The 22,209-nt window shown below is 38.4% G+C and overlaps 1 protein-coding gene across 5 annotated transcripts in view; it reads right to left on the bottom strand.

Annotated features, from left to right (window-relative positions):
• Positions 1-522: 522 nt before the first annotated feature.
• Positions 523-22,209, bottom strand: part of LOC122203388 (solute carrier family 5 member 4) — a 58,680-nt gene continuing 36,993 nt past the window's right edge. For 2 of the 5 annotated variants that reach the window (XM_042910145.1, XM_042910148.1), the window contains 6 exons: positions 20,447-20,582; positions 17,119-17,269; positions 14,425-14,593; positions 12,529-12,744; positions 4,127-4,229; positions 524-832 (listed from right to left, as the gene is read on the bottom strand). In XM_042910145.1, coding sequence (XP_042766079.1) covers positions 618-832; positions 4,127-4,229; positions 12,529-12,744; positions 14,425-14,593; positions 17,119-17,269; positions 20,447-20,582 — 990 coding nt within the window. In that variant the 3' untranslated portion in view covers positions 524-617. Of the gene's footprint in view, positions 833-4,126; positions 4,230-12,528; positions 12,745-14,424; positions 14,594-17,118; positions 17,270-19,314; positions 19,423-20,446; positions 20,583-22,209 lie in introns of all 5 variants that reach the window. The other 3 variants (XM_042910150.1, XM_042910147.1, XM_042910149.1) reach the window with 3 other exon arrangements.

Below are 22,209 nucleotides of genomic sequence, written 5' to 3'. Positions count from 1 at the left end.
GCATTTTATGGTATGTGAATTATATTTTTATAAAGTAGCTTAAGAAATCAATGGCTTAATATGCTAACATTTACTGGAATGGTTTTATTTAAGACATAAGGTAATAATTTCCAGTAAATTCATAAAAATATTTACAACAGACATTTCTAGCTCACCTCCCCTCAACTCTTAGGAAATATTCCTATTTTCCTTGAGGTCAGTGAAGTGAAGTTGAGAGGAAAAGGTCACTGTTTTATAGATGAGGAGGTTACTATGTGAGGCAGAGTTGGGAGAGGCATTCCTTCTACATGGAAATCTCGGGAATAGAAAGCAAATGTAAGGTAGGGAAATCTACCTGGTGAGCTATAAAAAAATTTAGACACAATGCTTCTAGTTTACACAAAAATATAGAGTCAGCTCCCTGGCTTTCTAAATTATCAACTCTTTTTTTAATTGACATAAAAGAACAACAAAAACTAAAAATCAGGTCTATAGTCTAGTCATCTCATATGATAAAATTACCCACTGCTTCATCCCTTTTGAAATTATCTCCCTTCTGAAACACAACAAACTCTAAAAGTGAAAAAATCAATAAAATTATCCTTTGCTTAATAAATATTTAGTGGCTTAGATAGAGTTCAGGCAAAATACCCATGGACAAAGACAGCCACTGCCAGGAGAAGAATGGCATTGACATTCACTATAGCCCTCCATAAAGGCTTCTCAGATGTGTCTGTCAACTTCTTTTTTTGGGCTTCTTCCTCCTCTCTGCTCAACTTGGGGCTTTTCTTCTGCAAACCACAGAATAAGTCATAAGCCTTCTTGAGACATCCATGAGGTTCCTCAGGATTATCTGAAACAAAGAAAGATAAATGAATGATCACAAAACATGGGAAATAATATCCCTGCCAATGGAGTACAGATGACTGTAAAGGATGATTACAATCACTTTTTTTTAAGGTTTTTTTTTTTTATATGTTTTCACTCTTATGTGGATCCTGAGAAACTTAACAGAAACCCATGGGGGAGGGGAAGGGAAAAAAAAAGAAAAAAAAGAGGTTAGAGTGGGAGAGAGAGCCAAAGCATAAGAGACTCTTAAAAACTGAGAACAAACTGAGGGTTGATGGGGGGTGGGAGGGAGGGGAGGGTAGGTGATGGGCATTGAAGAGGGCATCTTTTAGGATGAGCACTGGGTGTTGTATGGAAACTAATTTGACAATAAGTTTAATATAATAAAAAAAATAAAAGAAACTGATACATAAAAACTTAAAAAAAACTGAAAAAACTTACAAACACTTTTAAGTGTTGGAGGAATCTCTGAGAAAAATATAGATAACTTTGATTATATAACAATAGAAAACTTTTGCATGACTTATGTCAATACAATACAACACAATACAACAAAGTAAAAATACAATAAACAAAGTAAAAACAAGTGACAAACTGAGGAAAAATATATGCATCTTATACTACAAGGGGTTTAATATCCTTAATGTACAATGGGCTTTTGAAGTAGAGAATAAAAGACTACCAACAACTCCATGCAGACATATATACATACATCAATAAACAGTTTTTAAATTTACTCAAAAAAGAGAAATTTGAAGAAAAATGACATTGAGATACTACTACTCATTTGTCCGTGACAAAAGTTAAAAAGTTTCACAATGGGATGCCTGGGTGGCTCAGTTGGTTAAGCATCTGACTTTGGCTCAGGTCATGATCTCGCAGTTCATGGGCTCGAGCCCCACGTCAGGCTCTGTGCTGACAGCTCAGAGCCTGGAGCCTGCTTTGGATTCTTTGTCTCCGTCTCTCTCTGCCCCTTGCCTTCTCGTGCTCTGTCTCTCTCTCTCTCTCTCTCTCTCTCTCTCTCTCTGTGTCTCAAAAATAAATAAAACACTAAAAATAAGTTTCACAATATACTATGTTAGTCTGGGTGGAAGCAGGTACTCTCACACATTGTTGCTAGGAAAGCATGGTTCAACTCTCATGGAAAGGAATTTGGCAGTGTACAGCAAAATTGCATTGGCATTAGCTCTTTGACCCCAAACTCAAACTTCTCAAAGTCTGTCCTGAAGATAAATTGGCAAAAATACAAAAGCTCTAAGTACAATGCTATTTGTGCATTAGAAAATTTAAAACATACTTCCAAGTTCAAATTTCCATGAAAAAACCATAATGAATGTGAGACTATTCTTATAAATGAATGGTAAAGAAAATTCTACAAAATAAAAGAAGTGAGATGTAGTAAAAACATCACTCTGAGAAAAATGTGTAGCCTTACTTATTTACATTATAAAAGAAGGGAGACTGAAAATTAATGAAATAATATTCAATTTAAGTTAGAAAAAAATAACAATAAACCCAAATAAAGTAAATGGAAGGGTATACAAATGAGACAGAAAGTAATAAAATAGAAAAGAAGGGTAACAATAGAGAAAAATAACAAAGTCCAAGTTGGTCCTTTAAGAGAAGTAAAATAGGCTAGTCTTTAGTGAAATTTATCAAGAAAAAAGAGACATCATAAATAATTACATAAAGAATAAAAGGGAAGGCATAACTACAGAGGTAGTAGGGATAGAAAAGCCAATAAATAGTATAAATAACTTCATGTAATTATATTTAAAGTGTGTATTAAATAGACACAATCCTAGGAAACATAATTTTCCCAAACTGATTATCCAAGAAATGGAAACTTTAATAGCTCTATAGGCATTGATTAAACACAAATTTAATCAGTTTAAAAGTCTCTCTCTCTCTCTCTCTCACACACACACACACACACACACTCACCAGCCCCCCAATGCCTAATGCTGTTATTGGCAAAATACCAAAATTTTGATGCAGATATCATTCTACTCTTATTGAAATATCTCCAATTCATTCTATGAGAACACTAAGATCTATTTTTGGGAGAGAGAGAGAGAGCAGTAGAGGAAGAAAGAGAATCTTAAGCAGGCTCCATGCCCAGTGTGGAGCTCAGCGTGGAGCCCAGTGCAGAGCCCAATGCGGGGCTCCATCCCATAACCCTGAGATCATGACCTGAGCCAAAATCTGGAGTCGGACACTTAACTGACTGAGCCACCTAAATGCCCCAAGAACACTATGATCTTAATACCAAAACCAGATAAAGTACAAAAAAGGAAAACTATGTAGTCCAGTCTTACTCAGGAATACTGATATAAAAATCCAAAAGCAGTAGAAGGCATTCATCCTTCCTTCAAGTTGAAGATCCCAAGCCAAATCAAATGAAACAATTAGTGTGGAGTTCCAGACAACATATCCTGAAGTCGTAAACTTTGTCAATGGTTTTAAAAATTCCAGGTAGGGGCGCCTGGGTGGCTCAGTCGGTTGAGCATCCAACTTTGGCTCAGGTCATGATCTCACGGTTCATAGGTTTGAGCCCCACATCAGGCTCTCTGCTGTCATTACAGAGCCTGCTTCAGATCCTCTGTCTCCCTCTCTGTCTCTGCCCCTCCCCACTAGTGTGTGCTCTCTCTCTCTGTCTCTCTCTCTCTTTGTGTGTTTCTCAAAAATAAAATAAAATAAGTTAAAAAAATGCCAGGTAAACAAAGAGCTATGAGGTGGATGCTAGAGAAGTTTCAATGAAGGCAATGAAATTAGAACCTAGTGTCAAAGAATAGGCAACTTTTTCTCTCTCAGAGAGGAAGTAGAAATATTCTAAGAGCTTGGTATACATGGCAGGAAGGTGAAGAAATCTGCCTGGCTGGAATGGATGGTATATTGGAGAGAATAGTGAGAAAAAAAAGTTGAAGAAAAAGGTAGGACTAGATGCTAGATGCTTAATCACTATCAATCAAGATTGATTTGTCGAACATTTAATATGTGACTAGGAATAGGAGACACTGGATTGATTTTCATGTTAGAGCTGGTACACAGTTCCATGGATAAATGATGGTTGACTGGACAGACAGACTGATGGACAGGTGGATGAATGGGGATATTTCATTTGTAATGAATTATCTTTAGCTTTGGGGAAGATAAGATTTTAAAGTTTCAGTTTACCATAAATCTAACAGCTTTTTCAGAAACTGAATTTAGTGGCATTAAAAAAATTAAGCAAACATGAAACCAGTTCAGGTACACAGAATTTCTACATGAAAACCAAATGTAAACCAGATATTACCTTCATCAACATCATTATCAACTTCCTCATGTCTTTTCTCTTCTGCATCTAAATCAATTCGTTCCTCTGTACTATTCCGAAGAGCCCAGCACAGACGATACAGCTACACAAAGACCATAGACAAGCACATTAGTGATGGAGCAAATGTTTAAATAATACGATGGTACATTCATTTATTGTATAGTGCAAGAAAATCAAATGACATTACATAGTATATGTATAGTCTTCTACCACACAAATTCACAAAAACACACTAACCATTTAGAATTATTTATGTTTTTAACTCTTCCAGTTGTTATTAAACACTCATAAGTAATATTCCTTAAATTTTTTTAACCTTTATTCATTTTTGAGAGACAGAGAGAGACAGAGTATGAGCGGGGTAGGGGCAGAGAGAGAGGAAGACACAGAATCTGAAGCAGGCTCCAGGCTCTGAGCTGTCAGCATAGAGCCTGACGCAGGGCTCGAACCCACAAACCATGAGGTGATTGAACCACCCAGGTGCCCCATCTTAAGCAATATTCTTAAAACTCTTACTTCTGGATTTATAATTTCATAAAAGTCAAATATTTATCTAACTTACATATACCTCTGCTTCACTCATTGTCTTTATCATTCAGCTGTTATTAGTTGCATTATTATTACTTTCAGTTTGTCTAGTGGGTACCTTTGTAAATTTTAAAATATCTTCTTTAGCTCCATTTCTGGATCCATCATGTTTAGATAATATCTATGTACTACTATTAAGTTATGATAACAATTTGTGCCCTTATACATCCATTTTCCAGCCAACCTCCAAGCTTTTGTCAACTGTATCATTATTTTAAAACTGTTATAAGCTTTATAGAATTTAATTGTTTTCTGCAAATATGATTAATATTTCCATGCACCCCCTGAGATTTCTTTTTACTGCACAGCTAGGTTAGATCCACAACACTACTCCTGACCTTCTCTGACAGGACTATTGATATTTATCAGTTGATTTTGAAAATTCACACCTCACAGTATATTTATGAAACATAAACATAAATTAGATAAATGGTCTTATTTGTCCTTTAGACACATTTAAAAAATCAATAATAAATTATATTATTTTTATTGCCATAAAAAGCTTAATATTTATATTTCCTTGAAAAATATAACATATTTTCTAGTGTTTTTTTTTTTTTCATTCAACTCCCAATATTCAACACAAATATTTCATTGTTACTTCTGGTGACATGTCTTTAGAAAAGTAATTTGAACCATTCTGTGTTTCAGGTTTCCCCATCCACAAATAATATTTACTACTTTTTACAGGAATATGCAAATAAATATTGCTTCAAAGATCGAGTGATACATGCAAAATAAATAAAAGTTATACATGTTAGTAATACATTCAAACAGTGTTAGTATATAAGCAGTATTTGAGTTAAAAAAATGACTAATAATTTCTGAGGGAAGATGGTGGCGTAGGAGGATGCTGGGCTCACCGTGCGTCCTGCTGATCACTTAGATTCCACCTACACCTGCCTAATAACCCAGAAAACCTCCAGAGGATTAGCAGAACGGAGTCTCCGGAGCCAAGCGCAGACGAGAGGCCCACGGAAGAGGGTAGGAAGGGCGGCGAGGCGGTGCGCGCTCCACGGACTGGCGGGAGGGAGCTGGGGAGGAGGGGCGGCTCGCCGGCCAAGCAGAGCCCCCGAGTCTGGCTGGCAAAAGCGGAGGGGCCAGACGGACTGTGTTCCCACAGCAAGCGCGACTTAGCGTCTGGGAGGTCATAAGTTAACAGCTCTGCTCAGAAAGTGGGAAGGCTGGAGGACAAAGGGAGGGAGAGTTGCTGAGCCCCCTGACGACAGAGCTCAGCTTGGCGGGGAACAAAGGCGCTTGCCAGCGCCATCTCCCCTGCCCATCCCCCAGCCAAAATCCCAAAGAGAACCAGTTCCTGCCAGGGAACTTGCTCACTCCGAGCAAACACCCAACTCTGTGCTTCTGCCGGGCCAAACCTCCGGCAGCGGATCTGACTCCCTCCCGCTGCCACAGGGCCCCTCCTGAAGTGGATCACCTAAGGAGAAGCGAGCTAAGCCTGCCCCTCCTGCCCCCGTGCACCTTGCCTACCCACCCCAGCTAATACGCCAGATCCCCAGCACCAGAAGCCTGGCAGTGTGCAAGTAGCCCAGATGGGCCACGCCACCCCACAGTGAATCCCGCCCCTAGGAGAGGGGAAGAGAAGGCACACACCAGTCTGACTGTGGCCCCAGCGGTGGGCTGGGGGCAGACATCAGGTCGGACTGCGGCCCCGCCCACCAACTCCAGTTAGACACCACAGCACAGGGGAAGTGCCCTGCAGGTCCTCACCACTCCAGGGACTATCCAAAATGACCAAACGAAAGAATTCCCCTCAGAAGAATCTCCAGGAAATAACAACAGCCAATGAGCTGATCAAAAAGGATTTAAATAATATAACAGAAAGTGAATTTAGAATAATAGTCATAAAATTAATCGCTGGGCTTGAAAACAGTATAGAGGGCAGCAGAGAATCTCTTGCTACAGAGATCAAGGGACTAAGGAACAGTCACGAGGAGCTGAAAAGCGCTTTAAACGAAATGCAAAACAAAATGGAAACCACGACGGCTCGGATTGAAGAGGCAGAGGAGAGAATAGGTGAACTAGAAGATAAAGTTATGGAAAAAGAGGAAGCTGAGAGAAAGAGATAAAAAAATCCAGGAGTATGAGGGGAAAATTAGAGAACTAAGTGATACACTAAAAAGAAATAATATACGCATAATTGGTATCCCAGAGGAGGAAGAGAGAAGGAAAGGTGCTGAAGGGGTACTTGAAGAAATTATAGCTGAGAACTTCCCTGAACTGGGGAAGGAAAAAGGCATTGAAATCCAAGAGGCACAGAGAACTCCCTTCAGACGTAACTTGAATCGATCTTCTGCACGACATATCATAGTGAAACTGGCAAAATACAAGGATAAAGAGAAAATTCTGAAAGCAGCAAGGGATAAACGTGCCCTCACATATAAAGGGAGACCTATAAGACTCGTGACTGATCTCTCTTTTGAAACTTGGCAGGCCAGAAAGGCTTGGCACGATATCTTCAGTGTGCTAAACAGAAAAAATATGCAGCCGAGAATCCTTTATCCAGCAAGTCTGTCATTTAGAATAGAAGGAGAGATAAAGGTCTTCCCAAACAAACAAAAACTGAAGGAATTTGTCACCACGAAACCAGCCCTACAAGAGATCCTAAGGGGGATCCTGTGAGACAAAGTACCGGAGACATCACTACAAGCATAAAACATACAGACAACACAATGACTCTAAACCCGTATCTTTCTATAATAACACTGAACGTAAATGGATTAAATGCTCCAACCAAAAGACATAGGCTATCAGAATGGATAAAAAAACAAGACCCATCTATTTGCTGTCTACAAGAGACTCATTTTAGATCTGAGGACACCTTTAGATTGAGAGTGAGGGGATGGAGAACTATTTATCATGCTACTGGAAGCCAAAAGAAAGCTGGAGTAGCCATACTTATATCAGACAAACTAGACTTTAAATTAAAGGCTGTAACAAGAGATGAAGAAGGGCATTATATAATAATTACAGGGTCTATCCATCAGGAAGAGCTAACAACTATAAATGTCTATGCGCCGAATACCGGAGCCCCCAAATATCTAAAACAATTACTCATAAACATAAGCAACCTTATTGATAAGAATGTGGTAATTGCAGGGGACTTTAACACCCCACTTACAGAAATGGATAGATCATCTAGACACACGGTCAATAAAGAAACAAGGGCCCTGAATGATACATTGGATCAGATGGACTTGACAGATATATTTAGAACTCTGCATCCCAAAGCAACAGAATATACTTTCTTCTCGAGTGCACATGGAACATTCTCCAAGATAGATCATATACTGGGTCACAAAACAGCCCTTCATAAGTTTACAAGAATTGAAATTATACCATGCATACTTTCAGACCACAATGCTATGAAGCTTGAAATCAACCACAGGAAAAAGTCTGGAAAACCTCCAAAAGCATGGAGGTTAAAGAACACCCTACTAACGAATGAGTGGGTCAACCAGGCAATTAGAGAAGAAATTAAAAAATATATGGAAACAAATGAAAATGAAAATACAACAATCCAAACGCTTTGGGACGCAGCGAAGGCAGTCCTGAGAGGAAAATACATTGCAATCCAGGCCTATCTCAAGAAACAAGAAAAATCCCAAGTACAAAATCTAACAGCACACCTAAAGGAAATAGAAGCAGAACAGCAAAGGCAGCCTAAACCCAGCAGAAGAAGAGAAATAATAAAGATCAGAGCAGAAATAAACAATATAGAATCTAAAAAAACTGTAGAGCAGACCAATGAAACCAAGAGTTGGTTTTTTGAAAAAATAAACAAAAGTGACAAACCTCTAGCCAGGCTTCTCAAAAAGAGAAGGGAGATGACCCAAATAGATAAAATCATGAATGAAAATGGAATTATTACAACCAATCCCTCAGAGATACAAACAATTATCAGGGAATACTATGAAAAATTATATGCCAACAAATTGGACAACCTGGAAGAAATGGACAAATTCCTAAACACCCACACTCTTCCAAAACTCAATCAGGAGGAAATAGAAAGCTTGAACAGACCCATAACCAGCGAAAAAATTGAATCGGTTATCAAAAATCTCCCAACAAATAAGAGTCCAGGACCAGATGGCTTCCCAGGGGAGTTCTACCAGACGTTTAAAGCAGAGATAATACCTATCCTTCTCAAGCTATTCCAAGAAATAGAAAGGAAAACTTCCCGACTCATTCTATGAAGCCAGTATTACTTTGATTCCTAAACCAGACATACACCCAGTAAAAAAAGAGAACTACAGGCCAATATCTCTGATGAATATGGATGCAAAAATTCTCAATAAGATACTAGCAAACCGAATTCAACAGCATATAAAAAGAATTCTTCACCATGATCAAGTGGGATTCATTCCTGGGATGCAGGGCTGGTTCAACATTCGTAAATCAATCAACGTGATACATCACATTAACAGAAAAAAAGAGAAGAACCATATGATCCTGTCAATCGATGCAGAAAAGGCCTTTGACAAAATCCAGCACCCTTTCTTAATAAAAACCCTTGAGAAAATCGGGATAGAAGGAACATACTTAAAGATCATAAAAGCCATTTATGAAAAGCCCACAGCTAACATCATCCTCAACGGGGAAAAACTGAGAGCTTTTTCTCTGAGATCAGGAACACGACAGGGATGCCCACTCTCACCGCTGTTGTTTAACATAGTGCTGGAAGTTCTAGCATCAGCAATCAGAAGGAAAATCAAAGGCATCAAAATTGGCAAAGATTAAGTCAAGCTTTCACTTTTTGCAGATGACATGATAGTATACATGGAAAATCCGATAGACTCCATCAAAAGTCTGCTAGAACTGATACATGAATTCAGCAAAGTTGCAGGATACAAAATCAATGTACAGAAATCAGTTGCATTCTTATACACTAACAATGAAGCAACAGAAAGACAAATAAAGAAACTGATCCCATTCACAATTGCACCAAGAAGCATAAAATACCTAGGAATAAATCTAACCAAAGATGTAAAAGATCTGTATGCTGAAAACTATAGAAATCTTATGAAGGTAATTGAAGAAGACTTAAAGAAATGGAAAGACATTCCCTGCTCATGGATTGGAAGAATAAATATTGTCAAAATGTCAATACTACCCAAAGCTATCTACACATTCAATGCAATCCCAATCAAAATTGCACCAGCATTCTTCTCGAAACTAGAACAAGCAATCCTAAAATTCATATGGAACCACAAAAGGCCCCGAATAGCCAAAGTAATTTTGAAGAAGAAGACCAAAGCAGGAGGCATCACAATCCCAGACTTTAGCCTCTACTACAAAGCTGTCATCATCAAGACAGCATGGTATTGGCACAAAAACAGACACATAGACCAATGGAATAGAATAGAAACCCCAGAACTAGACCCACAAACGTATGGCCAACTCATCTTTGACAAAGCAGGAAAGAACATCCAATGGAAAAAAGACAGTCTCTTTAACAAATGGTGCTGGGAGAACTGGACAGCAACATGCAGAAGGTTGAAACTAGACCACTTTCTCACACCATTCACAAAAATAAACTCAAAATGGATAAAGGACCTGAATGTGAGACAGGAAACCATCAAAACCTTAGAGGAGAAAGCAGGAAAAGACCTCTCTGACCTCAGCCGTAGCAATCTCTTACTCGACACATCCCCAAAGGCAAGGGAATTAAAAGCAAAAGCGAATTACTGGGACCTTATGAAGACAAAAAGCTTCTGCACAGCAAAGGAAACAACCAACAAAACTAAAAGGCAACCAACGGAATGGGAAAAGATATTTGCAAATGACATATCGGACAAAGGGCTAGTATCCAAAATCTATAAAGAGCTCACCAAACTCCACACCCGAAAAACAAATAACCCAGTGAAGAAATGGGCAGAAAACATGAATAGACACTTCTCTAAAGAAGACATCTGGATGGCCAACAGGCACATGAAAAGATGTTCAACGTCGCTCCTTATCAGGGAAATACAAATCAAAACCACACTCAGATATCACCTCATGCCAGTCAGAGTGGCCAAAATGAAGAAATCAGGAGACTATAGATGCTGGAGAGGATGTGGAGAAACGGGAACCCTCTTGCACTGTTGGTGGGAATGCAAATTGGTGCAGCCGCTCTGGAAAGCAGTGTGGAGGTTCCTCAGAAAATTAAAAATAGACCTACCCTATGACCCAGCAATAGCACTGCTAGGAATTTATCCAAGGGATACAGGAGTACTGATGCATAGGGGCACTTGTACCCCAATGTTTATAGCAGCACTCTCAACAATAGCCAAATTATGGAAAGAGCCTAAATGTCCATCAACTGATGAATGGATAAAGAAATTGTGGTTTATATACACAATGGAATACTACGTGGCAATGAGAAAAAATGAAATATGGCCTTTTGTAGCAACGTGGATGGAACTGGAGAGTGTGATGCTAAGTGAAATAAGCCATACAGAGAAAGACAGATACCATATGGTTTCACTCTTATGTGGATCCTGAGAAACTCAATAGAAACCCATGGGGGAGGGGAAGAAAAAAAAAAAAGAGGTTAGAGTGAGAGAGAGCCAAAGCATAAGAAACTGTTAAAAACTGAGAACAAACTGAGGGTTGATGGGGGGTGGGAGGGAGCGGAGGGTGGGTGATGGGAATTGAGGAGGGCACCTTTTGGGATGAGCACTGGGTGTTGTATGGAAACCAATTTGACAATAAATTTCATGAAAAAAAAAGACTAATATTTGCTGGTCCTCTATAATGTTTCCCCCAGAGATACCTTTTATTGAAAGTTTGTGGTGTATATGCTTTAAGGTATTTTTTCCATTGTTAGACAAATATATATATACATTTTGTGTGTGTGTTTTATTTTCAAAAAGTGATATTATATAATACTATATTCTGCAAGCGTTTTTTCCCCACTTACCCATGTCATGGACATTTAAAAAGGAAATGATTGAGCTCCTCTGGGTTTTGAACAGATGCATAATATTTAGTGTACTATTATTGTGTATCCATTCCACTAGCAATGGAAATTTGGGTTGTCTCCATCTTTTTCTACTAGAAACCTTTGCAGAGAAAATTTATATATATATTTCCTACTTGTAGAAGTATTTCTACACAATAAGTTCCTAGAAATGGGGATGTTGGTTCATAAGGTATGAGAATTTTAATTTTAATTGATAAATACTCCCCAATTGCCTTTCTACAAATTATAAAATTCATCCATTCACCAATGATTTTGGAGTGTGGACATTCCCCAACATTCTTACCAACATTAGACATATTCATATTAAACTTTTTTGCCAATTTGAAAGGCATCTCATTCTATTTGTCTTTTTCCTGCCACCTGGTACCATGTACTTTTATTTTTTTAAATCTCTGTATTGGTGTATTTGTATCGTGTATGAAATTCTACTCATCCCCAAATAGTCCCAGGCCAGATTGCAACTCTGCTGTGAAGTGTTTTCCAATCTCTTAGGCAACACTAATTACTCTCTTTCTGGTATCCTATAACAAAGATAAAGATTTACCTACTAAGTGCATTGTGAAGTTTTTGGAGGGTGAAGCCCATTTCCTAATACCCCAGAAGGCAAAGAACCCTTATTTATTTATTTATTTATTTATTTATTTATTTAGAGAACCCCAAGCAAGCTCCATGCCCAGTGCAGAGCCTGACACGGAGCTTGATCTCATGACGCTGGGATCATGACCTAAGCCAAAATCAAGAGTCTGTTGCTTAACTGACTGAGCCACCCAGGCACACCAAGAACTCTTATTTTAAAATGAGTACTCACATGTACATCAGGAATGGGTTTTGTTAACAGGGAAATTCCCAGGACAACTAGTATGGAAACGAAAAAGAGGATGATGGCAAAGTACAGATAGTGCACTCCACAGATGACCTTGGGACAGTCACTGGCAGCCAAGCAACTTCCTGTTCCATAGGCAAACTCTGCAATCATGCGAATAAGGCCAATCACAAGTCCAATGACTAGACCCCAGAAGGCTCCCTGCAAAAGAAACAAGAATAAAATCAGAGTACTTAGAAAAGATGAGAAGCTCATTTGAGCAGGTAACAATTATCATCCTACCTACTTTCTCCATTAAGAACCAATAATGGCTAACCCTGAGCATAAAGTCACCAAAGCAAGAAAAAGGTACAAATACATGTGTTTATTTAGTGATACTGAAATTTCATTGCATCAGACACTACTTCAGGGCACTACTGTACACTCTGACCCAAGCTTAAGTTTACCTTGAATTTTATTTTATATATAGATTTTATAAGTTGTGGCTTATTTTATAGAATAAATAGAACTATGGCTTATGTTACACAATTTACAGAGTTGATATTAGATAGTTATGATAGTTCTATTAAGCTTTTGGCAATTAAGAGCATCTGTATTCTCTGAGAAGCTGGTGGGCTTGGAAACATATGTCCTCTAGTCCTCTGATCAAGATGTTATGTTCAAGGGGAAATGGTATTGCATAGACATTAAAAGCATGAGCTTTGGTTGGAGGAAGACCTGAATCTGAATCCCAAAATACTACTTACTAATACTAAATAACATTTGAAAAGCACATAAGATAATAACCTCTCTGTACCTATTCTTAATTTCAAAATTATAATAAAGTTAACAGTTGGAAACAATTAAGGGATTAAATGCCCATGATCCAAAATAATCAGTTACATATATTATAACAGAAATTAACATTAAAAAAATTTTTTTAATGTTTATTTATTTTTGAGACAGAGAGAGAGCATGAATGGGGGAGGGTCAGAGAGAGAGGGAGACACAGAATCTGAAGCAGGCTCCAGGCTCTGAGCTGTCAGCACAGAGCCTGACGCAGGGCTCAAACTCACGGACCGCGAGACCATGACCTGAGCCGAAGTCGGAGGCTTAACCGACTGAGCCACCCAGACGCCCCTAGAAATTAACATTTTTAATTGTTACTAGAGTGGTAGGTTTTCTTCTAAGCACTTCACATTAAAATAAATCCCTTTTGGGGTGATAAATCCCCTGGGTGGCTCAGTTGAGTGTCCGACTTCCGCTCAGATCATGATCTCACAGTTTGTGGGTTCCAGCCCCGTGTTGGGCTCTGTGCTGACAGCTTGGAGCCCGGAGCCTGCTTTGGATTCTGTGTCTCCCTCTCTCTCTGCTCCTCCCCGACTCATGTTCTCTCTTGCTTTCACTCTCAAAAATAAATAAACATAAAAAAATTAAAATAAATCCCTTTTAATCTTCACAGCAATCCTCTAAAGTAGGCACTGTGATTATCTTCATTCTACACAGAATCAAATGGTTTGCTTAAGATCAAAGGATTGATAGAGCCAGGATTGGATTCTGTCAGTCTTACTCCAAAACTTGTGTTCCTTAGTATTGTGTCATATATGTATATATTTTGTAAGAAATATACAGACTGTACTATAAGTGTGCCCTATGTATTTACACACTTTAATGAGAATCAGGAATTATAGCTGATTATATATATTATATATATAATATATATACTTATATATTATATACTATATATATTATACTATATTATAGTATAATAAGGATTCAATACAATTAAAATTGAGATGGGCTTTGAGTTATATAAACAGGGTGGAAAGAATGCATTTTCCTACCAGTGAAAGAAAATATTCTCACTCCAGCAGGGAAGAAGTTTTCCGATTTTTTACTTACCTGTTCATTGACTCTTTTACAGAAGATGGCAAGCAGGAAGACAGCCGCAATTGGAGGCCCAAGGTAGCTAGAAATTGATTCTATATAATGGAATAGTTGTCCATTTTGAGATACCTGCACTAATGGGACCCACAAAATGCTGATGGCAATTAATAGAATGATAAATAGCCTGGAGAGAAAGCAAAATGATTTAAATATTAAACAAAAGCATTATTGGCACTTCCACTGTGCTTTACAGTTCTTGATTCTTGTGGCCATTCATTGATTTTCCAAATAAAATCACACTCCTTGACCTCACATGAAGCCATGGAATGCTTAATGACCATAGGTTAGTAAAATGCCAATAAAGCAATTGCTTCTCTGTAAATAGCTTCAACTGTGAGGTTAAATATCCATTCATAAAACAGTTCAAATGTCAGCAACTGGTTAATAATTTTCTAGTGCAATTTATGTAATGTGTCAGGAAAAAACACCACACTGTTTCTATGAGTAAGTAATCATTTGTATGATAAAGAAAGCAGATCCCCATTTTGATCTTTTTTTTCCTAGCTTGAGAGGAACTAAGTCAGTTTTCACAGGTTGGAATTAAAATATCCTTTCTCCTAGAATACTGAGTGAATTGGCCAGAAATGCTAATTTGTGCATTTTACTACCTGAGTAGTTTGGCAGGTAGAAGGAGTTAGTAAAAAAACTTTTTACAGGTCCTGTGGTCCAGGGAGAATAAGCTCAATATTCTGTACTTATTGTGCGAAGAAACACACATAATTTACTGGACTGTCTGCAAAAGGTCATTACTTCTCTGTGCTTATCTGAAACAGAGAGGTGGGGACTGGGAGAAATGGGGGACAGGCATTTGGGCAGGAGACTGAGGCACAAGTGTCTCATTGAAAGTTCACAAAACTTTTGCAACCTTGTAATAATTAAATGTGATAAACCATGGAAAGTCTGAGCATGATGGGTAGAGTATAATAAGGATTCAATAAGTAAAACCCACTGTCCTTGTCATGTACCTCCCTTGCTTGCTTATCTTCAGTTGTTTTCTATCATATGTGGAATAAAATCCAAAATCTTGTTATGGTTTAAATGGCCCTACATAATTTCACCTCTAGCTATCTTTCAGATCATGTTTCTTATCACTCTTCCACTTGCTTGTATGTGACAACCTCACTCCTGCTGTCCTCACACCACACATATGACTGTTGTAAGAATTCAGCACTTACTGTTCCATCCCCACAGAGCCATGGGGCTCATTCCCACACTTCCCTGATGGTTGTGCATAAAGGCCACCTTCTCAGGGAAGACTCCCTGAACCCCTGTCTTAAGTAACCCCCATATTTAATCTCACTTTAATTTTCTCCCTGCCACTTTTGCCATCAGATATAGAACATATTTATTAATTGTCTTGCCAACAAAGGTGTAAATCCCACAAAGCAGGAAATTATTTTTTACATATATGTCCTTTTCCATATTTGTATTCTGGGATATAGAAGGCTTTTAATAAGAGAGAGAGAGAGAGAAACTCATTAATTTAAAATAGAGACTTAAAGGGTATTCATACCCAAGATCATATGCCTATTGGTAGACTTCTGCATCCTGGGCTTACTGAATTCAGGTCCAACACTTTCTCTACTACAGAAACACAGATGCTTTACTGCTCTTCCTCTCCTATAATGTCCAGAGTGAAGATCTGGACCAAGTGAGCCCTTGGAATTTTCCTTGCAAATGTTTAATTTACTAAGTGATTGTTACTGTCTTCAGCAAAGCAGTATCTTTTACATAGGTAGTCAGGTTCTCTTGATACTCCATTTCTTTTTTTTAAAATTTTTTAGCATTTATTTAGTTTTGAGAGACAGAGAAAGACAGAGCATGAGTAGGGGAGGGGCAGGAAGAGAGGGAGACACAGAATCCAAACCAGGCTCCAGGCTCTGAGCTATCAGTACTGAGCCTAACACGGGGCTTGAACTCAGGAACAATGAGATCATGACCTGAGCTGAAATCAGATACTTAACTGACTGAGCCGCGCAGGTGCCCCCTCTTGATACTCCATATCTTAATGAGTGCAGTTGATAAACTACTGTGTAGTAGTGTGTGGATGACTTAATCTGTGACTTCCTTCATGTGATATACATGGAAACTTCTAGAGACTGCTTTAACCCCATGAAACTTTATACCCCATGAGAACCACTGGAGTTTCATGGAGATATGGTTGGAAGAGAGTGTGAGGGGAGGAAGAAATAAGAGACAATCAGAGGCATTTGAAAACCCTTAAAAGCAACTATTTCGTTTAAAAGTATGACCCTGGGGTGCCTGGGTGGCTCAGTCAGTTGAGCATCTAACTTTGGCTCAGGTCTGATCTCACTGTTCCTGAGTTCAAGCCCCGTGTTAAGCTCAGTGCTGACAGCTCAGAGCCTGGAGCCCGCTTTGGATTCTGTGTTTCCCTCTCTCTCTGACCCTCCCCCACTCGCACTCTGTGTCTCTCTTTCTCAAAAATAAATAAACCTTAAAAAAAAAAGTATGGCCTCAAGTTTCCTATCTGGAAAGAAATAAAGTTGGATTAAATATCCTCTTAATATCCCTTTCCCACTCTAGAATTCTATTATTTGTTTCACTGAACCCAAGAAGGAGAAGGTTCTAGTTCACTTGCATTTCTGTGCTTTCCAGAGAAATTTTAGACAGAAACCAGGATTTTCTCACCGTCCTGTTATAAGAAGCTCTTTCTCTGATGCCTGTTTCCTAATCTTGGTGTACAGGTCCATGGTAAAGAGGGTGCTAGCACTGTTGAAGATGGAGGTCATGGAGCTCATGAGAGAGGCCAACATGACTGACAGCATCAGACCTCGCAGTCCTGGGGCCAGATGAGAGTGTAAACATTAGTTAGGAATTGGACTCCATGATTTATGAGGGCCTTGCTAAACCAGAGTCATTCAAAAGTGTCACCTGGAACATTTACCAACTGATGTGCCTGTCAACGCATATCATCATGTAGCATTTCCTGCAAATTTCCTGGTGATTTGAGAATGATCCAGTACAGAATTTTAGTTTTAAATGTAAACTTAGAGATCATTTGCTGGAACCTAAATTTGGGAGACAAGAACAGTGTTGTACCATCTTTCTTTGGGGAGAACCTCTTGGCTTCCTGAAGACTTAGAGAACTAGAGAGGGAAAAGCCTAGTAAGCAGTTCTGTTAAAGAAGTTTTTGTTGGGAAAAGCAAAGAGTTTTGGGATATTATGGTAACTTCATCCTCCACTTCCCTCTGCTTATTAATAATGCCCCTAAAACTCCTAAGACAAAGTGTGGAATGAGATGGATGGGTGATGTCACTTGTGGGTCATGTTCCCTTCTTCCTGACAATGCTCATGTGTGTCAGGGAGGAGAAAGATTGAAGAAGTATTAGCTGACCTTTGAAGGTATAAGATCACCTGGTTGTTCCTGAGCCCCATACTCTGCTCTGTTACTGACCACACAGATCACCTTCTAGCATCCTAATAATTTACTTTTGCCACATGTGTCATTTATTTTATATCTCATGAAACTAGAATGTGAGTTCCAAGGTATAGGGGATTTTGTGCTTATTTCACTGATGTTTTCTTTTCTTTTTTAATTTTTTAAATGTTTATTTATTTTTGAGAGAGAAAGACAGAACATGAGTGGGGAAGGGGTAGAGAGAGAGAGAGAGGGAGGCACAGAATCTAAACCGGCTCCAGGCTCTGAGCCATCAGCAGAGAGCCCAACATGGGGCTTGAACTCGGAAATGGCGAGATCATGACCTGAGCTGAAGTCAGTCACTTAACCGACTGAGCCACCCAGGTGCACCTCACTGATGTTTTCTAAGCACCAGGGCAGGCTCTGGCACATAGTAGGCACTCAATAAATAGCTGTAAATTAAATATATTGAGGCATATTATTTGGGTATAACTGGTCTAGAGAAAGCAGGCTAAATCATTAACATCTAGTTTTCTGAGTTTGTAAGTTTGTGTTTATGCAACTCTTTTATTGACAAATCCATCACTTAAATGCTCTTGATTGTCTTGGAAGACAATCTTGAATCTAAAGGAGTAAGGATTCTTCTAATAGGAATTATATCTGATTCATCTCTGTATTCCCCAGGCTCAGCACCGGACTGGTAGCCTATGGAAAGTGCTCAAGAAATGTCTGATGAAGCCAACTGAATTAATGAAAGTTAGGATTATTAAGGATTACACCATAATCTTTCCTCATGGACCATTTATACACTAGGTCTCTGAGGCAGTCCCAGCATGAACATATTTTTTCCAGCTTTATTGAGGTATGACTGACAAATAACAATTGTATATAGTTAAGATGTATAATGTGATGTTTTTATACATGTATACATTGTGAAATGATTACCATAATCAAGCTAGTTAACATAACCATCACCTCACATAGTTACAGTTTTCTTGTTTTGTGGTGAGAATACTTGAGATCTATTCTCTTAGCAAACTTTAAACATACATTCTTATTAACTATAATCTCCCTACTGTACATTAGTTCTCCAGAACTTATTCATCTTATAACAAAGTTTGTACCCTTTGAAATCTTCCAATTTCCCCCACCCCCAGCCCCTGGAAACCACCATTGTACTCTCTGCTTGTGTGAGTTCCACTTGTTTAGATTCCACATATAAGCGACATTGTGTGCTTTTTTGTCTTTCTGTATCCGGTTTATCTCACTTAGCATAATGTCTTCCAGGTTCATCTATATTGTTGTTGCACTTGGCAGATTTTCATTTTTTTTAAAGGCTGACATTAATAGATAATGATATTCCATTATCTATATCTATATCTACTTATTATCTATCTATCTATCTATCTATCTATCTAACTCTCATCACATTTTCTCCATTCATTTGAGTGTGGACCTTTTCTTACCATCAGGCATCAGTTCCAGCACCATCACTGGGTAGGCATAGTTAGTACAACCGACTTCAATGCCACAATGTTTCACACATTCAGAAGGTACAACACAGGCCACCTTCTCTGAGGGGGGAATTCAGATAAGTGGGTTCAGTGAGTGGGGCCCAAACAGGTAAGATCTATAACCATTTGACATAGAGACAAGTTGTAAGATGATAAGTAAGAGGAGAGACATTTGCTTGGAAATTGGAGATTCAACCTTGAACTCCATACCATAGATCTGGTCCCTCTTCATCCAGAATATGACTTCCTAAGTGTCTCATACGTGTACCTCCCCTTGCACTGACCTAAGGGGCAGGGCTCCTCTTTGGGATGTGGCCCAGCTATTGCATTAGAGCAATTAGGGGGAGCTGATTCCATCTTCCAGAAAAGCTGCAAGAACATAAATTCTCCCAGAGGCACAGAACTCCAGATGAAACAATCACAACAGCCACAACAACAAAATGGAAATTAGTTTTGTGTCTAGTCATTTAGTTCAGTGTTTTCTACCTACAGCTAAGAAGTGTCATTGTGATCATTATTGGGGTGATTGCTCATGTGGGATGAGGCCTCCCTTCACTGTGGCAGTTGTACAATACCTTGTTGATTTTTTTTTACTTAAACAATATTATGACAACAGATAGCAAAAAATGATTTAAAAAATCCCATAGAATACTGACACCTTAACACATTAGCTTCTTTTAGTTTTTTTATTCCTTTCTAATCTTTTCCCAGAGAGAAATGTCTTTTTGAATAACTATGGCAATTGTTGAGATAATATTTTGTAGTCTGCTTTTTACCCTTAAACATAATAACTTCAGCATTTGACCAAAATTTGAGAAAGTCTTCAGTCCTTACGTGTAATTTTCCATAAAGGGGGTATTTAACAATTTCTTTGGCCATTCCTTATTAGTTGGATATATATGTGTCAAATATGCCAAATTTTCCTGCTTCTGACATTCTGCAAAATCTGTTCTCTTCACCTGGATTTGTGTTTTAACTTCCATACATAATGGGTTTTCTAGCTTATCAAGGTTTTAATACATATTAAAACCAGTATTTAGAATTCAAGCATACAAGAAAGAGGATTTATGAATCAATGGCTTGCCTGTGTATAGGATGCGGCTGATCATTCCTGGAATTACCATGAGGAACATGGGCAGCAGCTTCAGGTACCCACACATGATGCAGGCAGCTTTCACATGAGACATGTTCTTGCCTGATAGGCAGCGCTGCACAATAACCTGCCAGAAGAACATGACATAGTCATGAAGCAACTAGAGGATGATCCAAAGAAGGGGAGTGCCTCTTTTCAAGGATTAATGTTACAATAAGATATGGGATCATGAGTAGTGGAAAATAATCAGCTTCAGAGTAAAATCAGAACTCTAATCCCTGCTCCTCTTACATGAGTATTTGACTTTGTGAGACTCAGCTTTCTCATCTTTAAGAGGGTTATCTCTGGTAGGATATTCTGAATATTTGGTATAATGTTTGTAAGACTCTTGGTACATAGAAGTCAATACCCATCACTACTATCAAAATGTTTGCAGCTCCTAGGCTGCATTGCAACAATGACCATGTACTTGTCCAGGTACAAAGCTGTCACTACTGATCTTTGCCACAAGTTGTGTGTTTAAGTTGTGCATTTAATGTTGTAGGCACCAAATAAGCCACATACTCATCAGTATCTCTCTACTGTTAGGGATCAACTGTCCATTTGGAAAATCAAGCCCATTGCCATAGAAACAACAGAGTCAGGCAGCCATCAGAAGAGAACCTTGAGACATTCATCTCTAGATATGAATCAGTTATGAATAAAATATTGTGGTCCTGGGAAATTCAATGCATATAATCTCATAATTTCCACTTAAGTTGTGTAATCTCTTGACTAAGAATTTTCTAGAAAAACAGGATTTCTACCCATAATGCCATTGCTTCTTAACATTTTTCTTCTCAAGGAATGTCAGGAAATGGCGATGACTTTTTCTGCTTACTTTTCTTTGGAGAGACAAATCTATTAGGGATAGCAACAATGTCACTCAGTGCTGGGGGAGCAGGTGCTATCCTTAGACAGAAAGCTTGAAGCAGAAAGTTGGAGGGACAATACAAATTATATGTAAAACAGGGGATTCCTGTCAGAAAATAAGCAGGGTCCGGGTATCAGATCTAAGGGTTAATATGAGGCCACCTAAATATAGGAGATAAGTCATGTGGTCAGTGGCAAAATATAAACAATAAAGATTTTTGCACAAATCAGTGAAAGAGTACATTCTTTGGGAGACATGTTGATAAAATCAGTTTATTATATAGAGAAAAAGAAAAATTATCTCACACTGATACAAGTGACCATTGATCCAAGATAGTCCATTTTGGACCATTGATTCCAAAATGTGAAATTTTAAGTTTGACTTGACAGAGACTATTTGGGGTGAAGAAAACTTCAAAACAGAAAACAAAACAAACTTACATGCTATAAAAAGGAACATACAGAAAACCAAGAATAAGATCTTGAGGGTCATAAATACAAAGGCAGAAAAACTGAAGGATAATATTGAGGTAATCTCCTAGAAAATAGAGCAAAAAGACCAAGATATGGTAGATGTGGAGGAAAGATAAGAACACTAGAAAACCAGTTGAGGAAGACCAACACCCAAAGTGGAAGTTCTCCAAAGGAAAACAAAATGCAAGAAATCAAAGAATTCCACCAATTCATTAAAGACATCCATTACTATATTAAACTTGTTCACAGTAGCCCATCACAGTGAACAAAAAAAGACCTACACACAATAACACATTGTATGAAATTTCAGAACACTGAGGACAAAGGCAAGATAAACTTCCAGAGAGAAAAGACACGTTACATCCAAA

The sequence above is a fragment of the Panthera leo genome, chromosome D3 (genome assembly GCF_018350215.1).
Source record: "Panthera leo isolate Ple1 chromosome D3, P.leo_Ple1_pat1.1, whole genome shotgun sequence".
NCBI classification, from domain to species: domain Eukaryota; kingdom Metazoa; phylum Chordata; class Mammalia; order Carnivora; family Felidae; genus Panthera; species Panthera leo.
Note: the sequence above shows the minus strand (reverse complement) of the source record. Positions and strands in the feature narration are given on the sequence as shown.